The sequence below is a fragment of the Manduca sexta genome, chromosome 15, assembly GCF_014839805.1.
Source record: "Manduca sexta isolate Smith_Timp_Sample1 chromosome 15, JHU_Msex_v1.0, whole genome shotgun sequence".
NCBI classification, from domain to species: Eukaryota; Metazoa; Arthropoda; class Insecta; order Lepidoptera; family Sphingidae; genus Manduca; species Manduca sexta.
Window position 1 is genome coordinate 13,473,857 of NC_051129.1, and position 27,500 is coordinate 13,501,356.

A 27,500-nucleotide genomic window follows, 5' to 3' on the forward strand; every position below is an offset into this window, starting at 1 on the left:
AAGTATATATGAAGACTTATCGATAATAATAGTCGAATAATCGTATTTAGTATGACATTTACTATATTTTTACTCTGTGACTGTTGTAAAGTTTGCAATGCAAACCGGCCCGCGGGCTAAAAATTTTCTCTTGTTTGATTTGTGCTGTTTGGTATTTCTGTCTTTATTGAGTTTTATAAACCGTTATTTTCCATTATAATAACTGGTTATTATACTTGAGCGTATAAATTTGCTAATGAGTAAGTCGAAAGTTTCAGCGGAATGGAAGAAGCGTGTGAAATCAGAGTACATGAGACTCCGCCAAGTAAAGGTACAATGAACTAAGTACTAAGGTCTTTATTTTGTAAAATGATGTCTATAGTACATATGTGATGTTTTTAGCGGTTCAAACGTGCAGACGAAGTGAAAGTAGCCTGGGCACGTAATTTAAGAATAATGTCAGAGGCTATAGAGACAAGAGAGACTGAGACTTCGGACCGCAATAAAAGACCCTTTGGCCTCCTCCGGCACCTACTTCCAGCCATGAGAGTCTTATGAAACGAGCAGAAGTTAGCTACACTGACGGTATGCGTAACTTGTTATGAACATTAATTTGAAAAACATGCTAAAGTGAAATCCAATAAGTTTTGTTTTTAGTTATTTTACATGACTGTAATAATATTACTAATTTGATTTCTTTATTTATAATAATTGTAAGCACTATCTCATTGGTCTTGTATAAAATACTTAGATGTGAAACAAGTTAGTCATATTTTAGTTTTATCTAAATATAAAACGAGGATACAATTTACCTATATGTGGTTGATAAATGGGCACAGTGGGATAGAAAATATTGGTCAATATTAGCTACATAATTTCACAACTGGATAGCCATATTTATTAACATTTTATTCTTGTTAACAGCTTCTGGTGTAGTCACAACTCAGCAAGTACCAATACGTATAATAAATTCAGTCAATCCGATACCCACAATGTACACCTGGGCGCCGACACAGAAGAATTTCATGGTGGAAGATGAGACGGTACTGCACAACATCCCATATATGGGCGATGAGGTCCTGGACCAGGACGGTACATTCATCGAGGAGCTAATAAAGAACTACGACGGGAAAGTGCATGGTACATCTGCTTCACATCCTGCTATTTGTGTGGACAGAACCAATTACTATTTTGGAATAAAGATCTGTGCTAATGCCTAAATGAGCAATATATTTTGGGATTTTTAATTTGATATTTAGTACTTAAAGGGAATTGAAATATTGGAGGCAAACATGTAATTTAGCTAAAGGAAACAAGTATAAAATATATTATAACAATTATTACATTTTACCAAAAATAGTTAGCTAAAAATGATATTATATTTCAATGAATTCCAAATTGGTGTTGTCCACAAATTTCTACAAATAATATACATTGGTGTGTGGCGTACACATCTATGCTTTTGTGGCTTATAAAAAGCCTTTGACGGTTATACTTAGAATAAGTGTTATAATTTGAGACTAAAGGAATAATATGGTTTCGGCTACTTGTAAAAAGTTTAGATTTTCTCTCCTTTTTTATTTGAAAGTTCCAAAGGTGATTTTATTTTGGTATTCAAAAACAGAGCTTTTATTTTTTTTATTTAAATTCAAGAAATTAAACCTTTTATAATACCTTTAGTCTTGAAAAACATTTTTGCTTAGGGCTGTAAAAAGATAACTCAATTAGTGTGTGATTGAATTCAAAGTGACTTTGAAATTCAATTATATTTTTGACATCATTGCTACCTTGCCTACTGTAAGCTGCTTTTGTATAAGAGACATAAGATTATAAAACATTCATCATAGGCTTACGCACTTACGTATCACGCTTGGTGCGCTTTGTCATCCTTAAATCATATGTCTATGCAGATAATAAATGGCGATGGTTATTTTATTGGCAAAATTATTGCTTGGATTTTTTAATAAAGTTTTTGGTCTCAATAAATGTTTAGTATGGCAGAAAAACTATGGTTAATGTATAGGCTATAAGACCAACAAAAAATACCTCTCTGGAGTAATTGATTCTTAACAAACTATTACAATAATCCTATGACCAGTGCCTGTTGACATAATCTATAGAAACTATAAGTTATCTGAGGCACAAATCAAAAACCATAAAAGTTTATAGTGTACATACATGCATTGACAATAAACTTTAAATCCTTGTGCTGACAGGTGACAAGGGTTTATATACATGCATTGACATTAAGTTTTAAATCCTTGTGCCGACAGGTGACAAGGAAGGCGGGTTCATTGACGACCAGCTGTTCGTGGATTTAGTACATGCGTTGATGACCTATCAGACCAAGGAGGAGGTCGCCGAGGAGCGCAAGGACCGGGAGGCGCGCAACTCCAAGGATGATAAGGAGGTAATTTGGAGTACTTTGAAATATTGTTCTTTATTTCATCTATTTATTTAAATAGCACTACCTACACTACACATAATATTATCTTATTGCTAAGGTACATTTATTATGTATCCAGATATGTATGGTAACTTTTGTGTGCATAACCTTTACCATCTACTCTCTTTACCAAACGGAAATATTTGTAGCTAACATAGGTGATATAATGATATGAGATAGATAGCTTCAAATCACGTGAATAAATGGCTTGAATATTATACCAATTTTCTATAACATCTGGATATTCCATAACCACTAATAAATACATTAAGTGCTGAGATCCTGGATTCTCATTACTAAAATGAAGGCAAATCTAAAGCTAGTATAATGTTACAGAAGGAAGGCACAAAAGAACAAAAGGATAAAGAGAAAGACAAAGAAGAGAACAAAGATGGTGAAAAGAAACAAATCAATGACAAACAGTTCCCCATATTCATCATATTCCAAGCCATCAGCTCACAGTTTCCTGATAAAGGGACTGCACAGGAGTTGAGAGAGAAGTAAAATTATTTTAACATTTCTTGAAGTAATGAGTCCTATTAAATGAAAATAATCATAATGGATACAAATCAACCTTCTTAATCATAAACCAATGTTAATCCTTTATTTTATAACACCCTGTAGATATGGCAGCCATTTGAAAAATACATAGAAAAAATATATATTTGACTAACTAACGGAAACGACAATATAGCATAAATAGCAGATGTAGTTATGTTTGGCACAAGACACAAGTAACAAAGATTATTTTAGTATATAATTATAGTCTTGAGTTATTACTTACCGATTTACAGGTGATAGATAGGCCGATAAGCTAGGGGCTGGGTGGGTTGGTACCAATGCAATGTATTTCTTTGGCCTAGCAACAGTATGCATGCACTATTGTATTCCAATGTGAAAGACATTGTAGTCAGCATAATTACTGAGCATCATGAGACTTTACATCTTTATATCTCAAGGTGATGAGTGTAGTGGAGTGTTATGCAGTACTTTGTAATTTAAGTACTATATGGTGTTGCTAGTGCTTATGGTCGGTCGTATCGCTTGCCATCATACGAACGACATATTTGTTTCATTTTTCCATTTTTTTTTAAATCTATACCACCGTTGTCAGGTACATCGAGCTAACGTCCCGCAGCGACCCGAACGCGTTGCCGCCGGAGTGCACGCCCAATATCGACGGGCCGCTCGCCGAGTCGGTCTCCCGCGACCAAACCATGCACTCCTTCCACACGCTCTTCTGCCGCCGCTGCTTCAAGTACGACTGCTTCCTCCATCGTCAGTATAATTTTATTACTCGTTATACAGAATACAGGGTGATGTGTGATAGAGGTATCTGTGATGTTACGCACGGTTAAAAAAAAATTGATACCTACATGTAAAAGTGTTCTAAATTGTTAAAAATGGTTGTTTATGTAACAGTAAAAACCCCAGTAGACGAAATAAATATTGATTCAATATAGAATCTTGAATAATGAGATTTTTGTTTGTAACTGGTAACTTCACAGATACTTTTAATGTTATATTAAATTCAATTTATACTGAGTGATGGGAAACAAACTTCAATATAAAGTAGAAAATCATTTGAGTAAGTAGAAAAAGTATTTTGCCCCATTTTGTTTAAATATTACATGTCTTTTGATTAGCCAATTGTTCAGAATAAATATCTTAGTATATCAGCTTTAGTGAAGTTTGTGAACGGATTGGTTTTAATGTTTCTTCTGCGTGAAGAGTTTTCAAAATCTAATATATTTTATGCCACAATATTAAACCCATACTTGTATTGGAATATGCTTTTTACACGGGCAATTGAAACCTTGTAGTAAGTAAGCCATTTTGGAAAATATGATGAGTACTTCTATAGGATACAGAAGTAAACCGCCCCAAAGGTTTTGTGTGGAGATGTTTTGATGGTAGGTCTTCTTAATTCTGGCCATCATAAAAACGACAATGTCTTTCATGAAATTACTTTATCTCCTAAGCATATATTAATTAATAGAAGGTCCTACTATGATCCATTTTCTAAGCTAAGCATCAAATCACATTTCAATTGCCCACCAAATATATTATCATACTGCCAACAAAGTACTTATATCAATATCCCAGTATATATAGTAGAATACAATATTAATGTAGTAACATATATTAAGTATAGTATAAGCTAGGTGTATGTGAACACTAGGGTTGATCAGTCTTTATCTGTTTGGCTGACAGGAAGTCAGGCATCAGGTAACACGAACATTGATCATGTATTTATTTTTATGCTATTTTTCTCACTCTACCTCAATATGATTTCATGTTTATGAATTTACCAGCCTTCAAACTGATCCAAGTTCACAACAAGTTATATAAAAAGAATAAAGGTAATTTAAATAAATTGGCTCGTAATAAATACCTCATGCTCTGAAAATAATAGCATCCCAAATTATAAGTCCAATAGAATTGTAAAAAGAAAAATATATATATAACCGTGCTAGATATTGTACTTTATTTTCGCTAAATGTTATGTCTATATGTATTACGCAAATATGTTTAAATTATTATTAATATAATTAAACTTTTGTATAATCCTTTATCCCCAACTTTCAAAATTTAACAAAAGTGTATCATTCTTGTTGTGACATGCTCTACCTATTATCGATTATTTTACAAGTGCATCCGAACATTCGCTTGGTTTGTTGATTTCCTCATGCTCCAGCCCTGTCATACACTGTATACTTATGTTGTACACTATGTTTTGTTGTATTTATTAGTATATGTATAGTATTGTTTATATTGGTAGACATTGGCGTAACCAGAGACTTAATTTTGGCTAACAATTCAGTATAAAATCCAAATTTAGTATATTTAATATAATATACTCAGTTCATTGATGTACATTATAATATTTCCAACATTACGGGTAGTTCGAAAAAAATCTTTACAAGTCTATCTTATTTTGTCAAAGTTTAAAATTATATGGGGTTAGTCTGTTGAATTAAAATGTTAATAAATACATAGTGGTTGATAAATGAGGATAGTTATACGGTTACGTCATTGTCGGCACGCGGGTGTGAGAGAGACGACACTACACATCCTACTGACAGCAGGTTTGCAAGCGTGCCACCCGCGGCCCAATCTGTGCAAACGGAAGGGGCCCGACTTGAAGTCCTTCTCGGAACCGTGTGGGTCCAGTTGTTATATGCTGTTGGTGAGTAATAACACTTAATTATTGATCTTTAATATATTTATTTTACAAAGATCACAAAGAAAAATGGGAATGATGTTCTTATCGACCTCCATAGTCAAATTATTCTCTGTTAGGTTATTAATTTAAAACAATATGTAAGATTATGCAGTATAGAATGTAGACATAAACGATTTTATTTGGCCATGGCAAACGGATTCTTTCTCGTAGATTATAGGCAATCGATACTCTATCTAGAAGTCTCCAGAGTGGTGATTATCCATCTCCAATTTACACAACTATGCCAATTTAGTGTCAACTTGAACGCTACGATTTTGTGAGCTACTATGGTGGATTTTATGCTTTGTGTATGGCGGTTGTTATCTGAACGGATACAAAATCTGACCACCATAAACATATCGAATTTGTAAATACAGGAAGGAATGCGTGAGAAACTGGCCCGAGAGAAGGCAGCCGGTGAAGAGGACAAGGGGAAGAGCCACGCCATCGACTCGCCAAACGACGCATCATCGGAAGACAGCAATGATAGTAATCGATTTCAGAAAGGTAATATAATATGGACGATATTCATGGTATGAACACGATGGAGTGGACACGAGACATCCGGCAACGGCATTATCTCAGAAACATATAACTTTAGTTTGAATTTCCTAGTTGATGATTAGAAATGTTGTAACTTACAGGAAGCAACAGTAACTCGAGCAACAGCAACTGGAGTACTAACGGCGCGAACGCCAAGCCCGCCGGAGAAGAGTCAGCCGAGCCCGCCTACAATGCACTGGGTACCATGCCGACGTTTATATATATTTTCATTTATTTCTTATAGATATACAATTTTAGACTACTAATACCATTGATGAAGGTAGTTAAGCATTTTTGCGATTTAATTTCTGTGTAAGAAACCCAGTTAAAAGTATTAAAGATCACTATTAACTTGCAACATTTGATCCATTCATAATGTCACACTCTGTATATTTAATTTTCACATCTTCATACAACATTAACACAAGTAGCGGTACACGTAGAGGGCGGTCTGTTGGCAGGTCTGTCCGTCGGCGACATCGAGTCGGAGTGGACCGGCTCGGACCAGTCGCTGTTTAGAGCTCTACACAAGGTGTTCCCCTCCAATTACTGCGCCATAGCTCAGCTTATGCTATCCAAGACTTGTCAACAGGTATGCTTATAAGATTATTTTTTTTAATATATCAAATAATTAGTTATTGAATACCATGTTTTGTAGCATCCTGTGTTGTACACTAGCGAGTCTCACCCCATATTAAATTAACCAAATTATCTTCAGTATGTGAAATGTCGCCTCCTTCACGGCTACTGTCATACAAATATAATTAAAACCGATTAAACACTGAAATTCAATAAGACATGTTGATTCTGGAGTTGTTCCGAGTTCTTGTGTAAAATGTTATATAATGCCTGCAAAAAAAAAAATAGCAAACTATTACATACAAATTGGTCGTTGGTATCGAATCATACCTTGTTAATGATCTATTTAAAGGAGGTGTTTTACTCTCATTCTATATTCAAAATATTTGTAGGTTTACACATATTGGATCAACACTGGCCAAGAGGAGTGTCGGGTGGAAGCTGAGCTGACTCCTCCGCGCAAGAAGAAGAAGAAGCATAGGCTGTGGTCCGTGCACTGCCGCAAGATACAGCTCAAGAAGGACTCCGCCTCGCACCACGTGTATGTACTAAAGGAGAAATTATCCTGTTACGATTATACTATTCTGTACTCATAATAGCACCACGAGTATGTACTAAAAAGGAGGAATTATCCTGTCATGATTATACTGTTCTGTATCTGTACTAATTGCTATTTAGACAAGTTGAATTTGATTAATTTCAACAGCCAGTACTGAAATGGATTAATAAAAATTCTCAGTAAAAAAATAATGGGAATGTCACTCTAAGCCTTAGAGCTTAACTTTGTTCCAAGAAATAAATGCCATAGCATCTTAGGTATTTATTTCTCGAAGCAAATATACATACATATCGACATTTTGTCTTCTCGGTTTGTTCAAAATAAAGAAGCTATTTAAAGTATCAGAATTAAAACAACTGGAATGTTTACAGATATAACTACACCCCGTGCGACCATCCGAACCAACCTTGTGACAGCATGTGTCCATGTCTACAGTCACAGAACTTCTGCGAGAAGTTCTGTCAGTGCAGCAGTGATTGTAAGTAACATTATTAGGTCTGTATATTGGTTTTACAAAATGTTGAGTCAGTAGACAACAAGTCAAAGTAGTGATGAAGTGAACTAATGCTGTAATTGAAAAGTAATGTCATATAATTTGGCATACACTTAAAATTTGTGCAATTTAGAGATTAAGGAAGGTCCTGCTGCTATTTTGTATTGCAAAGAGTATTTTTAGCCTATTAGTTATTTTTTGAAGCAATGTAGGCTGTAGAACATGAGTGTTGTGGATCGGCAGGTCAGAACCGATTCCCGGGTTGCCGGTGCAAGGCGCAGTGCAACACGAAGCAGTGCCCGTGCTACCTGGGCGTGCGCGAGTGCGACCCCGACCTGTGCACGGCGTGTGGCGCCGACGCGCTGCCGCCGCCGCCGCCCGCGGCCGTCTACTGCAAGAACGTCTCCGTGCAGAGGTACCACCACCATCACACCATTACCACATACATATACAAACTTAGAGTATACAGGGTGTTAAAATATGAGGGTATCAACAATAATAGGGTACCGGACTTATTTTTGTTCTTTACTATTATCAAATATTTACATAATATAAATTATAACACAAAAAGAATTATTAAAATCCGGTAAAAAATCAACAAGTTATAAGTCTTTGAATTTCGGTGGAAAGGGTCATTTACAAGAAACAGAAAAGAGACAAAATACCCACATGTGACGTCATCGGGAATTACGACGCGTGCTAAAGAAAGAGATGAAGCGATATCCCCACATCGCGCCCACTTCTGTACATTACAATATTTTAAATGTGAATTGCTCGCTCATTTTTTAACCAATTTTTATGCAGTTTTCGCAGCAGTGCTTCTTTTTCGTATTATTAATCATTACATATAGAATAATGTACAAAATCAAGCATAGGCCGGTCCCCTATTAAATCTATATGGACTAAAGGAGAAACATACGTAAACTAATAGTTTTTGATTAATTGAATTTCTAATATGCGTAACCTAATAAATTATTGATAAAATATTCAAATGAATTTTTCTTGTTTAAATTTACTAAAGAGTTATAAATCTTCGTCCCTTTATTGTCGATAGTTGATACCCATTTACTGCAACACATTTTATATATAATTTATGCAAAAATTACACATTCCAGAGGTCTACACAAGCACCTGCTCCTCGCGCCATCTGACGTGGCCGGCTGGGGGATCTTCCTGAAGGACGCGGCGCATAAGAACGAGTTCATCTCGGAGTACTGCGGCGAGATCATATCGCAAGACGAGGCGGACCGCCGCGGGAAGGTGTACGATAAGTACATGTGCTCCTTCCTCTTCAATCTTAACAATGGTAAGGCATGTGGTATCTGGTAAGATGCCTGAATGTAGCAACATTGGTCTACAAGAGGAATGGTCCGACTCGACTGGGACATGTGCTTGTGTCAAAAATAAAAACACAAAAAACGCCTTTATCTCTGAAGAGGTAGGCAGAGGTGCAATCAGGGCATCCACTTTTCGCCATGTTTGTTCCGCCCGATGCTGTGATAGCCCTATCAAAAATCGATGTGAACAAATTATAAAAAAATATTATAATTGCAATGATTGTATAGAGCTTTGGTGTTAATACAAAAATGGATATTATATTGTTGATGACTTTCATTCATAATTTAAATTTAATACGTTTTATATAAATATATTTGATATTTTTGTTTGTCATTAGTTAAGACATGTATTTCAAAACCAGTAATTGTGTTCTCGTTTTATGGATAATTTTAAGATCAATACTCTATTACGTTTATTGATTTTTCTAGATTTCGTTGTGGACGCGACGCGCAAAGGTAACAAGATTCGTTTCGCGAACCACTCGATCAACCCGAACTGCTATGCCAAGGTAATGATGGTGAATGGCGACCATCGCATCGGCATTTTCGCCAAGCGCGCCATACAGCCTGGAGAGGAGCTGTTCTTTGATTACAGGTAATGCTCACCAGGTTTTACTGTAGAACAAAGCCATATCTCTTAAACTATTTTTAGTGTTAGGGAATCATTATTAATGATTTTATTTAACAATTAAAATTTAAATTAATTAATTAATTGTTGGATGTTAAATTTATGTCTTCAAACTTTTCAGATATATCTTATCTAATCCTATTAATATAACTATCGTATGACTGAAGCTCCACCCGCGTTAAGGACCTTCCCCTAATTTAACCCTTTCTTAGTGACTAGTCCTCATTGACGTCATTTAGTGAAAATTATGCAAAATTTCCAGTTTTCCGAATCCCTGGTTAATAATATATATGTAGAATTAATATGTATATAGAAAAGTAACAATTAATTTCAATTTCTTTGCAGATACGGACCAACCGAGCAACTGAAGTTCGTCGGCATCGAGAGGGAAATGGAATTCTTATGAGAGCTATCCAAATAGCGGCACGGCCAGTCAACTAGTTTGACGGACTCTTAAGCACATGTTCTACATAACATACTTGCTTATAACCACAGTGCAAAGGTTCATACAGTTTGACATCGCGTTATGTTAGCAAAAAGTATGATATTTTGAGTAGATCAGTATAGAGGTTAATTCTCAGCAAAGTAACATTGGTAATTGATTCTAGACTCGTTAGGCCTTTTGTATAAGAGAGTCCATATATGTGGCGCAGTTATTTACTACCAAATAGCACTCGAATTATAGTGTTGTATTCCAGGTCATCCTTTTTTACTGTCCAATAATGCTAATACTAGCATTGTTGTGTGCTCTGAGACCTGCTCTTGTATAGATAAAACTAGGTTACTCTGCTGTCTTGCCCTACTAAGACACAAGATATCTATGTATGTCTGACTGTATGAATCTTTATGGTGTGATAATTTGTTACAATAATAATTGTGTAAGTACTGGAAAATTACTACCTCTAGGAAAAGCAATATTTTTGCAACTAAAGCCTTGTGATTATGGTTTCACGATATTGTGAATTTACTGCCAAATGAGTGCCCTTTTGCTTGTAGAATAAGGTTCAATGTAAGTTGTATGTACAGCTTTTAAAAACTTTTTAAATAATAAATTTTGTAAAGTGAACTGTAGTTTTAATTCGTTAATATACATAAATGTGTCATAAGAATTCTAAGGTCTGTATAATTTTTATCTCTTGCCCATGGCTTTGAAAATTTTTTGGTAAAAATATTTTGCTTTTATGATTGCTAGACAATTTTTTAATATTTATAATACAAAATTGTCTAGCACTCGTGAATAATGTAGCTTCCGATAAGCAAAAGAATTTTTAAAATCGGTTCAGTAGTTTCAAAGATTGGCTAACAAACAAACTTTTTTTTATTGTATTAATATAAATAACAGCAAACATAGTACATACTAATATGCATTGAAATATATGTACTACATACTAGATTTGGCGTTCCGAACATTCACTGTGTTCAACTAAATTGAACTGGAATTCATTCAAACTGACTTTAGTATGGTCAATATTGACAGCTTGTGGTTGTGTACGGAGTGGCGCTCATGATATAACAACTCGAGTCTAAGTGTAAACCTGGATTTGAATATAAAATATTAGTCAAATAAGTAAAATTATTTGTTGTTCAAGTACGTGACGTATAACGGTACATAGTTGAATGTAACGTACCGTACGTATAACGGTAATGTTTTGGTTGCCATTTTAGTTCAGATTTTGAAAAAATAGTTTTTATGGATGTTCATGTCTACAGAATATATGTCAATGCTAATATGCTTTTTCACTCTAGTATTTTTTAAATAAAAAATATTTTCAAAAGAATAATATATTAAAAACAAATCTAACAACATTATACATATACAAAAACCTAAACTAATGACACAGGTGACACAATTCAGAGATAAATACTGGAACAAAATATTGCTTACAACTTTAACAAAACTGGTCACTAAACAAAGTGAAAATATTGTCACATAATGTGTAACAACTAATAAGGTACCATAGTTCATAGTAAGCAGAGATGTTACATCCCAACTACGTATGTAAATACAGTCAAGCATAACACTAGCTCAACAAATTCAAAATGTCAAACTGCCTTTAAACTTTTTGTCTGTACCAACAATCGATTTTCTTCATAAACATAAACTTTAAAGTTTACTTTAGTTTAGAACATGAATTAATGTTTAAAAGTGTTTTGTCTGAATTTGCTTAGCTACATTAGTGGCTAACTTTACATATAACAATCACCAAATGCATGACTTCAAATGGTCAACAGACAAACTCAATTCAGAATTCATAGTCTGGTACAAATAATAGAGCAAATACAATTCTGTAGATAAATTTATAAATTAATTGATGGCTTTATACTATTTTTTTATATGTAATTAAATTAATTATGTAATTTGTACAGCTTGCAATAAACATATTACAATTAATATTGTAGAATATTAATATCACATCCCAAGGTACAAAAGTTATTATCATGTGATCAATGCATGTTATTGTTATGTATATACACACTTATAATAATTTGTCCTAACTATATAAAAAAAATAAAAAAAAATTACGGAAAATTTAAAGTGGGGCGAACATATAATGTCAGTCACCAAAAAGGCGAATAGTCTTATTTATCTGGTTAAGAAAGCTTTTAGGCATTTGACCCCGGAAATGATGCTGAAAATCTATAAAACATTTATTCGACCAATTCTGGAGTATGCTTTTCAAGTGTGGAACCCATACTTTGTTAAGGATATTGAGCTATTGGAAAAAGTGCAACGTAATTTCACAAAGACGCCAAAGCTTCTGAAACACCGTCCATATGAGGAGGCAGCCTTGAAGTATTGAAACTAACCACCCTAAAGGATTCGCCCAGGCACCCGTGGTGATCTCATTGAAACTTATAAAATATTAAATGGACACTATGACATCCAGGGGTTCCATAACCTATTTAACCAAGACACCAATGTACGTCTCAGGGGCCATAACAAAAAACTAATCTCCACCATGTCCAATAACAAACCACATATGCATTTCTTGACGAACAGAGTAGTAAGAGCGTGGAACAACCTCCCACAGGATGTGGTTGCAGCAGAAAATGTGAACATGTTTAAAAATAAACTTGACAAATATTTTACTGGGAAGTGAAACTGGAATTGAGAATTACAGGATACAGGCATATCAGTTAAATATACTGCCTGCCTGATAACAAACAATAATAATAATAATAAATAATAATATATCACATATAAGGAATATTGACAATATTTTCACTGTAAGTATTCACTAGTCACAAGAACCGTCGAGCCATCCGTCCTTCCATCGTTCATGCACTTTGCTGCAGTCAAACACTGGCTTCCCAAGCTTTATGTTGACGGTGTTATGTCTTTCACACAGCCATTTTGCTAATTTGTCTCTTGATTCTGTCTTTGGTGGATGCTTCTTTTATGCTATAAAAACAAACACATTATTACAATATATACGTTTATGATATAGTAGTAACACTAAGTACATATAATCTTTTTTATTATGAAATTTGTGGAAGTTATGAAATTGACATATAATACATTTTAAAATAATACTTGTTATACTTGTAACTTGTTGTCTTGTTGCTTTACGACAAACATGAAAACTAATAATTCACAAAAATATTTACTTAAATTCTTTCATATTTTACATACTATACATAAATATTTAGTATCTGCATGTTTATTTATAATTGATTTCAAATTGCTTATGTAAAGTTATTTATGATATACATACTCCTCTTGGAAGTCCAAAGCACATGGCTCACAAGGATAGAACTGTGCAAATATGTTGAAGAACTTAGACATGCTCTCTGACTGTGCTTTACTTGGCTTCTCAGGGTAATACGACGCCATAGAGTGTAGGAAACCCCACGTCGCCTTGCCCAGCTCATCCTTGTCGAGAGGACAGTCTTTGGGTTTTGGTGGTGACTATAACAAAATTTTAAGAATATTTATGAATGTGAAAAAAAAAATCTTTTATTATTTTTAGCGAATCACGTAATTACTCAATATTCGGACTCCATTTGTCTTGGAGGGAATGATGTTCATAAAGTTATAGAAAATTACTAGAATCCCTCAATTAATCTCACTAATTTAGGTGTCACTAGAATATTGTAATCTTTCAACCGATTTCATCACACACAAATCGGATAATTGATTTATTTCAGTCAAATAACAAGCAGATACTGCTAGAAACTAGATTATGAAACATAACCTCACCTGTTTTGTCGGCGCCGTGAAGGTCACTCTGTTTTGCTTTTTCGCCCAGCTCTTGAAATCGGAGCACGCCCTACAAGGCTTGTCCTCCTCTTCCACTCCGTGCGAAGGCATATTCACTAGTATCTATCAATACTGTTCCCATGAAACTAAATATTTGTATTGTGCAATAAGCGGACTGTACCTCTCTTCATTGCGACATAACCACAACAGTTGTAATGTTTTATAGAATTCTAAAACGGTGAGTTAAATAATCAGATGACTGTACGAGTTTTTAATTATTTATCAAATTATTAATTATTTTTCATTTGGACTTCTAGCCTATTTCAATACAAAAGTCAAAATGACAAGCTATCAGTTGTCACGTGACAGTACTACACTGTGTGTTGCAAGCATTAATATATATTAAAGTAAAAACCTTAAAATGTTGTGAATTTAAGCCTATTTACTGTTATATTTTATTGGGCAGCTAGTTATAATGTAATAATAACTACTGGTTGCCCTAATTATAAATAAATAAATAACGACGCTTGAAAGGCATCTAAGAGACAAATACAACGAAAATGAATTATATAAATATTATGCATCGCCATTTTTTACTGCGATATTTTATCTAGGTTTTGTAGTTCTAGGACAATTTTAATAACATTAAACTTTATCTTTAAAGCACTCTACTCAAAAATTTACTGATTGTCGCTTAGATATGATTGCCTTTCAAGCGTCGATAAATATTATAATATGCAGCTAGCGGGGATCATCACGGCAGCAGAAAAACCACAATAAGTACAAAGGGTTCTTTAAACTAAATTTATTATTAATAATATACAAATTTATTCAGCGTCTATGCTTAAGTATCTTCTTAAGTTTATATTTTAATTGTTAGATAATACATCAAAAATATACACAAACTTGCTGTAACATTTACGACTAGGTCATTATAAATATACAACTTTAATACGTTGTTCACGCTGAAGGCACTGATGAAGCATTATCACTGCCGGGATTTTTCTCACATATCGCCACAATTTCTGTAACAAAAATATTAAAAGTAAACTGTGACATTCAAACAAGCCGGAAATCATTTGCATAAGATTGTAAACGAGCATCCCGGCTTTTAATTTTGGTTCCACATTCGCCTGCAATGCCGGAAACATCAGAAATATGTGCCTGAAGTCTTATCAGATTAGAAAGGTTTTTACAATAGATTCCCTAGCAAAATCATTGAGCGCACTAAAACCAATCACCTTGGATCATCCTGGTTAAACCACGTCAAAAGTATACCATGGGTTGTACCGAATATTTATAACTTACTGTCTAATATGTCGTTTAGAGCAAGGACAGCTGGCGAGTTGGGCAGCTCCTGTAAGAAGTCCCGTCCGTCGTCGCAGCAGCGTGCCAGCAGAGGGTCCAGCGGGAGGCTGCCCAGCAGGGGCACGTCCAGATCTGAACACATCTGCGACGCACCGCCTGTCGTAGCCGGGAATATCTCACTACGGGTCTGTGGAGAGACATAATAATATGGTAGTTAGTATTTTAATGGTCTTGTCATTGATGGTGTTGCAACAATTCTGCTAATGTCAAGTATCTTGATATGAATATAAAATCATGATGATGATGATGAATATTAACATCAGATAATAATGGAGCCACAATCTGACAATTTTATGTATTAAAACAAAATCGGTTTTTCGAAATTCGCGTAGGTGATAGTTCGTATTCTATGATATATAAAATATTAAATCCTATCTATAAATTATAATAATCAGTTTCATAGGATGAACGTCAAATAGATTATAATCGGGTTTGTAGCGGGGTAAAGGTTGACGCCATTGTAGAGGAACAGATGGTTGCATTCCTCAGTTAATCACTTTCTCAGTGTTAATGCAATGCTGGTTTAAGAATATTTCAAGTTTGTGTATTAAGATTCGTCAATTGCAATTTTAACAAAATCAAACTTTATTCACCTCTTATTTAAATTATGTGCTTTATTCCCATCCCCTGTAACACTGACCTTACAATTAGGGCAGACGAAGAGCGACATGTTCTCGACAACGCCGAGCACTGTGAGGTGGAGTTTGTTGCAGAACTGTATTTCCTTGCGCACGTCGAGGAGCGCCACCTCCTGCGGCGTGGTCACCACCACCGCGCCCGACAGCCCCGCCCCCAACAGGTACTGCACCGCCGACAGGTGCTCGTCCGATGTACCTAATTGACAAGCGATTAATTCACATACAGGCGTGTTTACCTTATCTTTTAACAGTATTTTTTATTAGTGTGCATTGTTTTAAAAAGGGAGTTACCAGTTTTTCAAAATTAAACGACGATATTAATTATCAACTGTTCGAGAACTTTCAGAATTTGCAATTAGAAGGTAGAATAAAGACGAAATTAGGAGGTATGTGACCCCCTTTACTTCATCAAATAAATCCCAAATAATTATATGCAACAACCAGCAGACAATATATTATAAATCAAACTGCATACTTGATTTACAACTTTTCAATTGAATTTATTCATATTTACCAGGCGGTGTATCGACGAGTAAGTAGTCCAATTGTCCCCAGTCCACTTCACTCAGGAATTGTTTTATCATACCTGAAAATACATACAATTTATTTTTATTAAAGAAAGTTATTTTTGAATTGGCAACATTAATTCGAGAGCTAGTACATCTGAAAAATAACTAGTATCGAGTAAGGTGACACGCAAAATAAAACTATAGTGTAAGGTTTTTAAAAGTTACCTTTTTTAATTAACAAATATAGGTAGATTTGGTATTTATTAAAACATGCATGCATAACAACATCCACATTGTAAACAAATTACCCTACTTACCATCCGGTTCGGTGTTGCCATGTTAGCGAGCCACAATAAAAGAAGAATTAATGTCATTATAATTATATAAAAACAGTACTAATACAAAGTTAAGACCTCATAATAGTATCTTATTTTGTGGAAATAAAATAATACACAGAATTTTTAATTCTCAGCATCCAGACCAGAGTCTAGATACAAATATTTTTGTATTCGGTGCGAACTAGAAAGCTCCTGTCACATTTAGCATTCCTTATGTACATTGTAGCTTACCATTCTTCTTGGGTCCTCTCCATATAACGGCGTCATCAGGACTGCCCAGTAGGAAACCGATGGACATCAACGAAAGGTTGTCTGTTACATACTGAAACAAATAATTTGAAGCTTTTTCAACTCATAACAGTTTTGATACTTTAATAGAGTACTATTTTTTTTACATCGGATAAATGCACGAAGTTTTGAGGAACTTACTTGATTTTTGTCGATAAATGTCCCACAGTTATTAGTTTGATTATCAGCGTCATGTCAGTCCTAACTTGTTCACGGTGAGGTGTTTATGAAAAGCTAAAGGTAGACATTTCAACTACTAACAATAAAATTAGTTTATCGTTTTATGTCGACTCTATTATCCTAGGACCTAAATTTTACTCCTATTGTAGTAGTTATTAGTGTGGTACTAGTATAATGTACTGACCACTGGCGACCACCCGGAGCCGGAGTTGTGCACCTGCTCCCCGCGGACGCCCAGCACTCGCGGCTGGCTCGGACCGCAGATGTCCGCGTCCAGGATACCCACCTGCGAAGCGAAAAGGTATAGTACATAATATTATCGATTCAGTTAATGATGAGCTACAACATTAACAGAACGTTGTAAGTTGTATGTTTATAAAAAATAAATGTATGTGCTTATTTAATCGTATTTAATGTACAACTGTTTGTTTTTCCTCAATCAAATAAAAAAAGGACACAAACTCAGTTGGGATGCGCATTATGTATGGAATTTGTGTCGCGCATCCTGAATGATATATTTTATGTTCGAGTGAAAGACATTAACCATGCGTGTGTTTAATTATTTCAACACTAAACCTACATGTTTTCTAACTACGCCTTTGTTTTTCTACCTTTCACTTACATGACGTCAATCAATGGAGAAATCGTGTAAGAAAACTCCAAAAAAATGTTTTTTTCGCATGGAAATCGAACTCCAACCTCCCAGCCCTCAAGCCTATACACGCTACCATTTGCCACTTGGGAATCTTGTTATTCACAAATTAATATTAGGTAACACATTTTTCTTTGAAATACCAACTGAAAATAGCCATGTGCGTTTTACGTAAGATTGGAAAACTTGCGAAGGTAGGAAACGAGTATGGATTTGGTATACACAATTATAATATATTACCATAAAACCTGACCTATATAACAGGGCCGAAGGCTGTACCACGCGGTGCCGCCGCCGCTTGTTCACTCAACTTGCTAAATATTTTGGATACTGCAGCGATCGCCGCGACCGAACGTGCCTTCCACTACATTGTTCTAGTAAAGGCTGTTGGAAGTTTTATTTAAAACTGTGTGATGGAGTTCGGAAGTAGTTACGAGAGAAGATCCAGATATAATAGAGTGCGTATGTTTTTAATATAATTTATATAAATTGTGGTTTTCAAAGAAAGAGTGAATAACAGTGTTTTTTCATCAGAATTTAAATACGGTATGTTCAGGTATACAGTTTCTCATAAACTACAGTGGTATTCTGTTATAGTGATTCAATAGTAGTCATTTTTGCATTGGCAACACATAGAGATTGCAGTGATTGTCAATGGTTGAAATAATGACAATAAGAGCCGTTTTTCAACGAGCTGACGACATGCTTCAAACACATCTAAAATTCCAAATAATAGTGAACTGTGTCCCAATGAGTCGCAACAGTAGTTGAACAAATCCAAAACTTCAAATCGCCAATAATATACTCTTGTCTAATAATTAGATATTTTTCTTCAAAAAATCTAAAGGGATTATTTTGGGTTTACATAAAAAGAAACAATATACAGATTAAAATTAATGTGTAAAGGTAATTTGAAATTTTGAATTTGTTCATCTAGTTTTGCGGGTGACTGAATTATGAATGCGGAGCGCTGCAGAGAGCGCGCGTATCAAAACATGCGTCTTCTGCTCATTTAAAAATGTCGTATACTTAGGACTGCCTCGGTGGCGTAGTTGTACTGCATGCGCGGGACGGCAGCGCTCTGAGGGCCTGGGTTCGAATCCCGGGTCGGGCAAAGTGATATTTGGGTTTTTCTGCTCAGTATCAGCCCGGAGTCTGGAATTTGTGCCCGATATGGCAATAGGCTCGCCCCCTATCACATCATGGGACGGAACACACTTGGCGAAAAGTGGGTGCCCTGGTTGCGCATCTGCATACCCCTTAGGGGATAAAATGCGTGATGTTGTGTGTATACTTAGGCCCGAGTTGTGTTTGTTTAATTCTATAGTACAACCAATGCAATTCAATACTATTCCATACACCATTCATGTAACAGCACCAATTGTTTGCGCCATCGTTTGATATCAACAATCACAATGTAAACAATTACAATGAATATCTATTTTAATTCACAGAACTAAAGAGCTAGTCATACATACCAAGTGGTATACAAATGTCAAAAGTTATTTAAATACTAGTGGTATTGTGACAAGACATAAGATAGTTCACAATGGAAATTTTGTTTATGTGAAAGGGTACATTTTTTCGTACAAATTTGCCACTTTCCTGGCACTGTCGCAATAATTCGCCTATTGATATTATAAAAGCCCTGTTTACGACCTTCTTAGTATAACATCCAGGTATAAATAATCAAAAAAAATTCAAGAAATTTATTTGTTTTTTCTTGTTAACCTACATTTTATATTCAATATCGTTAAGCGAGTCGACACAGCGAGACAAACAACTATTAATAGTATAAATTTACTCGTAGATTCAATGCGCCAATCATTCATTGAGATAACAGTAATAGGGTTAATGTAATGGACTGGACTTGTATGCAGTTCGCAATAAAAAATCTCTACACAATGAGCCTCGTTCGTGAGAAAAATAACATTTGATACCGTATCGGGCGAGGTCATAGCTGCGTACAAGGTGAAAACATAACAGTATTGTATGCTCTTAGGCGAGGCTTAGATTGTTTATTAGGCAAAATGAGCCCACTCACTGCACCTGATGGAAAATGGAGTAGGGTTTAGACAGAATGTTGACGGACGGGAGATGGTTACGTCTCGCCAGTCGACACAATTATGCCGGCTTTTGATTAGCAAGAAAACTTGCAGAAATTGATGTCGCCAAGCAATTGTTGCCATTAAACGCATTTAGAAGTGGCTGCGCAATATATTGAGCTTGATAGTCTTTTAGCATTACAATAAGAGCCGCTGTTAATTTTTTTTTTACTCGGTCTGTTTCTATTAACATAAACAGTCAGTTACTGTATCGAATGTTGTGTGTCTGTTTGTTTTTCTTATGAATGTCGCTGTTACTTTTAGAGTAAAAGTTTTAAATAGAACGATTATTAGACTGCGTTCACTACAGTGATGTGACAAATAGTTAATATTCACAGAATAGTTTTATGGACTACCTATTAAAAATGATAATTAACAATGAAAATATGAGTAACTTCGTAAAACAGAGCGCATGCTCCAGCATTACAATTCATATCAATCATTGACATTCCTGATTTTGGCCATTTAATTTCATAAAGTAATAGGCAAATAAATATTTCTGGCAAGAAACTTAATTTTAGTTTATGTTGATAATTTTCTACGTCGAAATGACCTCTGGCCTTTTACGTGTAGTGTCTAAAAAGGCGGAACATATCGGTTGAAGTCAAGGTCAAATATTAACTTTCGTTTTCCGACATCGTTAAATTGCTTGTAAGTTGTAGCTATGTGAATACGGAATTAGATCGGCGTTCTTTTGTTATAGCAATATCTATACATATAATAAACTTGTTAAAGACCGATGTCTTTACATTTTAATATGAAAGAAATATAATAGGGGGGCGGGGGAGTATTTATTAGAGCAACAGAAGTCAAGACAAGTTTTTAGAATTTTTATCTGCCTGTATGTATGTTTTTACATGCATCACGCAAAACCACTGCACGGATTAAATGCAAACTGCATTGACGATGTATTGTTAGAGGTCCAACTTAAAATTTTGACTTCAAAAAAAATAAATCGGGACTTTTATCCCGGACAAATATTTTTGTAAAACTAGAATCAATCGATAAAAAATATTCGCTAAAACAAGGAATACCGTTTAGTTTTAGATCATCGATATTTTGCGATCGATGGACCCAGAGCCGATCCTAATTCCACAACAAGACAAGCAGAGCGTCTCTTTCCTTACGCCCGAAATTAATAACCAATCCTAATCCAATGTATGCCATCTAAGATTGATAATTCATTCGTTTTTATGGATAAAGCATGCCAATAACCAATCCATAGATTCAGTAAGCTATCTCTAACAATAATCGATCTTTGAGAGGACGGATTACAGATCATAGATTACCCTCTGTTTGAAAATGACAGTTTACGCTTGCCAATACTCTATCTACCCGTTTTGACATTTGATTTGATTGTTGTAAACAATCGAATTTTCCAATCGGACCAATTCCTCAGTTTACTCCATATGTTTTGAATATCGCTTACACTGATTTTAAGGGAAACGAAAAGGCAATGGAAATATCCATATTCTCTAGTGACAGTGACGACAGTGATTTGGAGGGACTAGCGATACTGATAGCGAAACTGAAAGTCGCGCTTCATCACGGGTAATGAAAAGAGTTAACTACATGCAGACCCTGAATGAGTTTGATTTCACGTTTGGATAGGCTTTCGAAATCTGCTTGCCAATCATTGTTAGTTAAACTGATCTCGTATATTCGTGTTACTTCTATGTACAAGGTAAATAATTTTTGACATTATTTACAAAAATACCGTACCTACCGAACTATTAGATAGGTACTAACAAGGGGCAATTGCATCGTTTTTCAGGAACTATGGTGTTTCTCCATTCCATCAACTTTTGCTGAGGAATAGGAAATATTTATATTATCTTTTCAGGACATTTGGTACATGGAAACGTCGCTTCCCTGTGATTGCATTGACATTGCGTTTATCTTTACCTAAAGTTCAAACAATAATAATTGCAACTGCAGTTTTGCACAATATTTGTCGGAATCACAGGCTAGAGGAAATTCCAACCCAAGTGGAATTATCAACTGCTGATATTATTAATTATGAGAACAATATAGAGAATCAAGATGTTGGAGAAAGAACATCATTAACAAATAACTTCTTTACTTAGTAAAATAAAATACCTTTACAATCACTGCTATTTATTTTATTGCTTATCTACATTTGTTATTCAAAATAATAATTACAAATTAACATAGTTTTATTAGTTGAAAGTTAAAACATAACAGGCAAAATTTCCATACATTATCTATACTATTATATAAAGCTGAAGAGTATGTTCGTTTGAACGCGCTGGTCTCAGGAACTTCCGGTTCGAATTGAAAAATTCTTGTAGTGTTGGATAGCCCATTTATTGAGGATGGCTATTATAGGGTATATGTATATCATCACACTATGACCAATGGAACCAAAACGGCTAAAATTGATTACTTTTGAGAGCTTCCGTTGCGTGCGCTGCATAAACGGTTAAAGTTATGCAACAATTATGTATAACGGAATTGTAATTTGTTCCATAACACTGGATAATGTGTACAGAGTCCAATTATTATTATATGGCACCGAGTTTACTGCGTACTTCATACTAAAAACTAAATCCTTTAAAGATTTATTAATATATTATGAACAATGTTATTAAACTTCAGTGTCAAAATATGTCAGCAACCACATTACTCACGTTCCATTTTGAAACTAATTAAAAAGTTTGTATCTTAAATATGACATGTACTAATTATTAATTATTTCTTTTGAGGGCTAAAATACATAAAATATTTTTTATTACTCCAAGTCTTATTTTTCGCAATTAGGCAAATATTGAAACGAATAGTTTGTATGGAAAATACAAAAGTATTTTTTACGAATGGAATATTCTGCATAAAATGGAATGGTCAGGAGGGAACGCATCTGGAAAGGATTGCCAGCGATCTATCGTTGAAGGCAAGCAAGGATAGGCGAGTTAAGATATTGGCATGCCAATAGGAGAGCAATCGAAAGATAGTCGGCAATCTAAGATAGGTTTCAGTCTTCGATAGTAGATACATTATTAATTTCGGGCGTTAGTCCGTTTATTTTTTAGATAGACTTTACATACTCTTTCTTTGGTACCTTAATAACAAAAGTATGACGAAATTCGGAGATTTGGCTCAGTAGATCAATTTACGTTGATCTATACCGAATTTTTCATATTTGGGACGATGATAATTCTTCACCACATAGTGAATACAGTATATTCTTAGTACAAGTCTTCGAAAAATACACAGCATACCCGAAGGTTGAAAAAGAAAATCTCCAGCATTAAGTCTACCCTTATACTTTTTTAAGTACATACTACATAAAGTGTATAAAACAAAATAAAGAACAGTTGCCCTATGCCGCTACATACTACGAAAATTATCACTTACATTCATGTTAGCATTTCGTGCTGCCAGTCCGTGCCCAAGCAGTGACGTCACTGTGCTCTTCCCGACACCGCCTTTGCCAGACAGGATCAGGATCTTGTGCTTAACGTTCGAGAGTCGATTTTTGATTAGCTCTATCGCTGGATCTGGTCGGGACGCTTCGCCTGTGACAATTTTTTAATAGATATTAGAAAAATATAAGTCGAAGTGAATAGGCCATTTTTTTATCTGTGATGACGAGCATATTTCTCGTCTAATGAGAAATCCCTCAGTAAGTCATAACCAATAACTACAGCATTCCGAATTTTGAATTATAAATGACTACGTAACGTTGCGGGAAAGCGTGTGATTCACATAATCAGTTCTTGCTTGATTGATAATGCTTTGTCGTCTTTTCAGGGACCGTAGATAAGATGTTTTTTACAATAATCTTTTTTGGACATGACACGTTTGTAAGCCTGATAAGGGTCGGCTTATACAAACACACCGGACTTTTGGGTAGGCGCTTATGGGGCTCGCAACCCATTCAACAATCGTTGACGCCAGAGTAGCGTCCTGTGGATCGACTTATCGATAAGATATATCATTCCCATACATTTTCCTGTTCTCTATTAGTGTTAACGATTGTATAAACGCATGTTAGCTACGGCCCCTGTTGTATAAAAGATCCACAACATATTAATAAAATTGTATAGCTAGCTTAATAGCTAGCTAGTACTAATGTACACAGGCCTATGTAATAATGCAGTACAAAGTGCCGATCGATAACATTATTCGGGGTCAAAGTTCACACTAAACTGGGTTTTGCGACAACGCTATTTATAAATATAAAGAGATTCCGATTTTTATCATTTATTACCATTAGTATTAAAATACCCGTTTGACATGACGATCTCGATAACTGTAATCTAGAGATAAAATATAATGCAATATACTTGTTTAGCTTAACAACTGTATAATAAAATAATTTACAAGCATGATACACAATAGCTAAGTATAAATTCTTATTTACTGTCCCCTTGGTTGAGTGGCATTGAAACCGCTTACATCCAGGGTTTAATCGTGGTCAGATAACTTAATATCATAATAATATTTCTAATAAGTTTTTCTATCATAACGTCACTCAAGTTGCCTATGATTAGAATTTCTGCTTAACGAGGCTAGATTCGTGGACCTGATCAGGGATGAAAAATGTGTAGGCGAAAAGAGGGGGTACCAGTTGCATCAGTACCTCATTAGGATACACGTCTGGCTTAGGTATATACCTAAACATGTATTTGTAATGGGTTGAGTGTAGGGTTGCCAAAACTTCGTTGGTAAAATAAAATATTTTTAAAATAAGCTGTAAAACATATAGCAACAATAATATATTATTGTACGGTAGGCAACCCTAGTTCAGAGCGCCCTTACCCAATATTAATATTACATCATTATATCACACGCACGAAAGATAATAATTGCGTAATTAATTATCTATTTGCGTATTATTATGATTTATGACTGTTGTTGCAGTGTATTCAGTATTTATTGTATTTTATTTTATTGTGTTTGTGTTTGACATAAATTAGTATTCAAATCATATTGCTGTTTATAACAACAAGTTAAGTGTCGTCGTAATATTATTCTAAATGATCATGGTAACGGACTAAGGGTCACATTATTCATCATTTATAAACGTCTGTGGATCAGCAGGTAGCGAGTAGGGCCCCAGCTGTGAAACTACAAGCTGCGAGTTTGATACCTGTGCTAGGTAAATTTTGATGCCCGACAAATATTTACTTCCAATTTAGTTATTAGAGTCCTTCACAGCTTTATATGCCCACATTGTACGACATAATTTTTTAGTATAAACTATAGAGTTACTGAGTTAGAAATCTCTAAATGTTGTGTTTATTTTTTTAATATATTTATTAACTATTTATGGACATACTAAAGGTTTTAACAACAAATAAAAAATAGTACTATTTGGTTGGTCTGAACACTTGTGCTTAATGTTAAGGAAAATATTACGCATACATGGCATACAGGCATGCCTACGCCATCAAAATCACGTCGTCGCGTAACAACCGTGAGGTCACGTAAGCACTGGAGACATATCATTTTCTTTAAATGAAATTTGTTTCCAATCGAATTTTTGTTCAATATTAAGAAGTATTATACTGATTGTACTACAAGGCCCTGTATTTACAATTCATGTTCAATTTTAAATGTACAAACAAAGAAATAACAGCATAAGCAAAACAAAGTAGACAAGAAAATTTTCATTTCTTACTAATATAATATTATATTTATTTATGTAATTGTGAATTTAACTAAAACAATATGTAAAACTGTAAAAAATATATAGAAAGTGCATTTTAAGCACACATAGCATAAAATTATAGATAAGAATATTTATTTTTTATCTCTTATGCAATTTAGAATATAACTAGTAGCGATGAGACAGCAATTTTTACAAAAACTAATGAGGATGCTTAACGAAACAAACAGATTGGTAAAATAAATACATCTATTATCTACAAGCTTTATTGGACCACATTACTTTATACATACATATAATTTGTACTTACTTACTTTATACATAAAATTACTTTATTCATTGTAAAGTTTTATTTATAGATCTGTGGTTATGTAATCACAATGTCACTTGTGATATCAACTTTGGTTTTGTTCATACCAGATCATACTGAGCTAAAATGACACGCATTTTATGCTAATTAATATTATCTGTTTATGTACTTGCCACTGATAATTGTGTGGCCAAAAATCTGAATATTTCAGGTTTGTTGACCTTAACACTTTGATCTTGAAATAAGTAGATTATTTAAGGAAAAATAATGTTATTATTTTTATATTGTTCTAATTCTTTTTTCATTATAACTGTTATCAATTTTGTATTTAAGATGGAGTAAGGAAATTGTTTGGAAATCTATAATTGATGCACGCTAGGCGTGTGTAATGCGAGTTACTTAATATTATCCTTGTATTTTTCTAATCTTCTTAATGTATGAGAAACAGATAGATCTTTGGTATCAAGAGGGTAAAATCTCATAATATATATTTTTTTGCTTGTCTGCCATTAAATGAATACACCATAATTATTGGCCATTTTACAGAATAGACGTAATATTAAAGATATTAATGTTTGAGTGACTCTAAATGGAAAATCTTTAAAAAATATGTAAGAATGGACAAGCTTGCTTGGGCAATAATTTAGAACATTATTACCATTCTGTTTACTTCGATACCATATTGATTTTCCGTAACGGTGAATTTACATAATATTATTGTTGCAATAGCGTTGGTATAGGTTACATCATAATTTTTTTAATTAAGTATAATAAGTACTAACTGAATTCTTTAATGTTTTAATAGAATAATATAATATGTTTATAGGGACAGTGTTTAAGCTGAAACCATGCTTCGTCAGCCATTACTCATTAAACAAACAAAAATACAAACATCAAAATTTATGTTTATAACATACCAGAAGCACAAATATTTTGGTTCGGGCATCCAGCACATGCGGAAGCTTTGCCGGCGTCCTCGCTCTGCGTCCCAGGGCAATCTACAATCACGTTATAATATTATTTCATCAAAATCTAACAGCATTCAATCGAGGAGTCGATCAAAATAATAAAACTTTATTTTATTAATTTCACTTACGTTGTGGTGCATTTTCAGGAATGCTGCTCATAATGAAGCTATTATGTGCGCTTTAGAAATGATTTATCCTTTCTAATATTTATGTTTTATTTATTTTTCCAGAATACAACTCACTACACGAAGATGACAATCTTTGATTGATTTTCAAATGTCAACTGTCAAGTTCAATTTCCAATGTTTGTGACATTGACATTTTGTGTACTTATGTTGGTAACAGATCGATAGTAGCGTTCGTAAAAAACAATTAAGACAAAATGTTTTCAATATATTTAGCAATCTTCTTGAACACTTCTGTGGCTGCGACAGACTTAGAATATACTAATTGATTTAGTTCTAATTAATCCTTTAGTGACGAATTATTATTATATTATCTTTCTAAAATATAAATGAATT

At 34.3% G+C, this 27,500-nt stretch overlaps 3 protein-coding genes across 4 annotated transcripts; 1 reads left to right on the top strand and 2 right to left on the bottom strand.

Moving 5' to 3' along the window:
- Positions 1–75: 75 nt before the first annotated feature.
- Positions 76–10,856, top strand: LOC115452002 (histone-lysine N-methyltransferase E(z)). Its single transcript, XM_037438734.1, is given in 17 exon segments — positions 76–310; positions 382–490; positions 493–564; positions 904–1,119; positions 2,253–2,389; positions 2,762–2,925; positions 3,540–3,703; positions 5,515–5,615; positions 6,029–6,158; positions 6,296–6,394; positions 6,656–6,786; positions 7,166–7,314; positions 7,704–7,810; positions 8,069–8,240; positions 8,941–9,131; positions 9,592–9,757; positions 10,136–10,856. Coding segments are annotated over 17 exon segments (2,244 nt in total). The 5' UTR covers positions 76–235; the 3' UTR covers positions 10,197–10,856.
- A 700-nt stretch (positions 10,857–11,556) lies between these two features.
- LOC115452009 (FAD-linked sulfhydryl oxidase ALR) lies at positions 11,557–14,343 on the bottom strand. 2 transcript variants are annotated; one of them, XR_005112367.1, is made up of 4 exons: positions 13,992–14,341; positions 13,507–13,700; positions 12,985–13,193; positions 11,557–12,290 (listed from the first exon to the last, which is right to left on the bottom strand). XR_005112367.1 is itself a non-coding variant. In XM_037438736.1 (4 exons), exons 1-3 carry the CDS (start codon positions 14,100–14,102, stop codon positions 13,030–13,032), a joined length of 465 nt encoding a protein of 154 aa, XP_037294633.1. In that variant the 5' UTR covers positions 14,103–14,343; the 3' UTR covers positions 11,557–12,290; positions 12,985–13,029. The 2 variants fall into 2 exon arrangements, 1 of the variants encoding a protein (XP_037294633.1); XM_037438736.1 differs by having other exon boundaries at positions 12,985–13,185; positions 13,503–13,700; positions 13,992–14,343.
- A 441-nt stretch (positions 14,344–14,784) lies between these two features.
- On the bottom strand, positions 14,785–27,270 carry LOC115452004 (cytosolic Fe-S cluster assembly factor nubp1-A). Its single transcript, XM_030180428.2, has 9 exons — positions 27,108–27,270; positions 26,929–27,009; positions 23,445–23,605; positions 17,497–17,598; positions 17,076–17,166; positions 16,512–16,583; positions 16,000–16,193; positions 15,300–15,486; positions 14,785–15,016 (listed from the first exon to the last, which is right to left on the bottom strand). The coding sequence occupies exons 1-9, from the start codon at positions 27,136–27,138 to the stop codon at positions 14,952–14,954; spliced, it is 984 nt and encodes a 327-aa protein (XP_030036288.2). The 5' UTR covers positions 27,139–27,270; the 3' UTR covers positions 14,785–14,951.
- Positions 27,271–27,500: the final 230 nt, after the last annotated feature.

What these genes read in the sequence shown, in the direction of transcription:
- LOC115452009 (XM_037438736.1), bottom strand. Translation starts at nt 14,102, where the DNA reads ATGCCTTCGCACGGAGTGGAAGAGGAGGACAAGCCTTGTAGGGCGTGC. An exon ending in TCACGGCGCCGACAAAACAG is followed by an intron (nt 13,701 to 13,991) that starts GTGAGGTTATGT and finishes ATTTTGTTATAG; the next exon opens with TCACCACCAAAACCCAAAGA. An exon ending in TGGACTTCCAAGAGGAGTAT is followed by an intron (nt 13,186 to 13,502) that starts GTATATCATAAA and finishes ATAGCATAAAAG; the next exon opens with AAGCATCCACCAAAGACAGA.
- LOC115452004 (XM_030180428.2), bottom strand. Translation starts at nt 27,138, where the DNA reads ATGAGCAGCATTCCTGAAAATGCACCACAAC. An exon ending in ACTCGTCGATACACCGCCTG is followed by an intron (nt 16,194 to 16,511) that starts GTAAATATGAAT and finishes CTTGTCAATTAG; the next exon opens with GTACATCGGACGAGCACCTG. An exon ending in TCTAAACGACATATTAGACA is followed by an intron (nt 15,017 to 15,299) that starts GTAAGTTATAAA and finishes TTTTTGTTACAG; the next exon opens with AAATTGTGGCGATATGTGAG.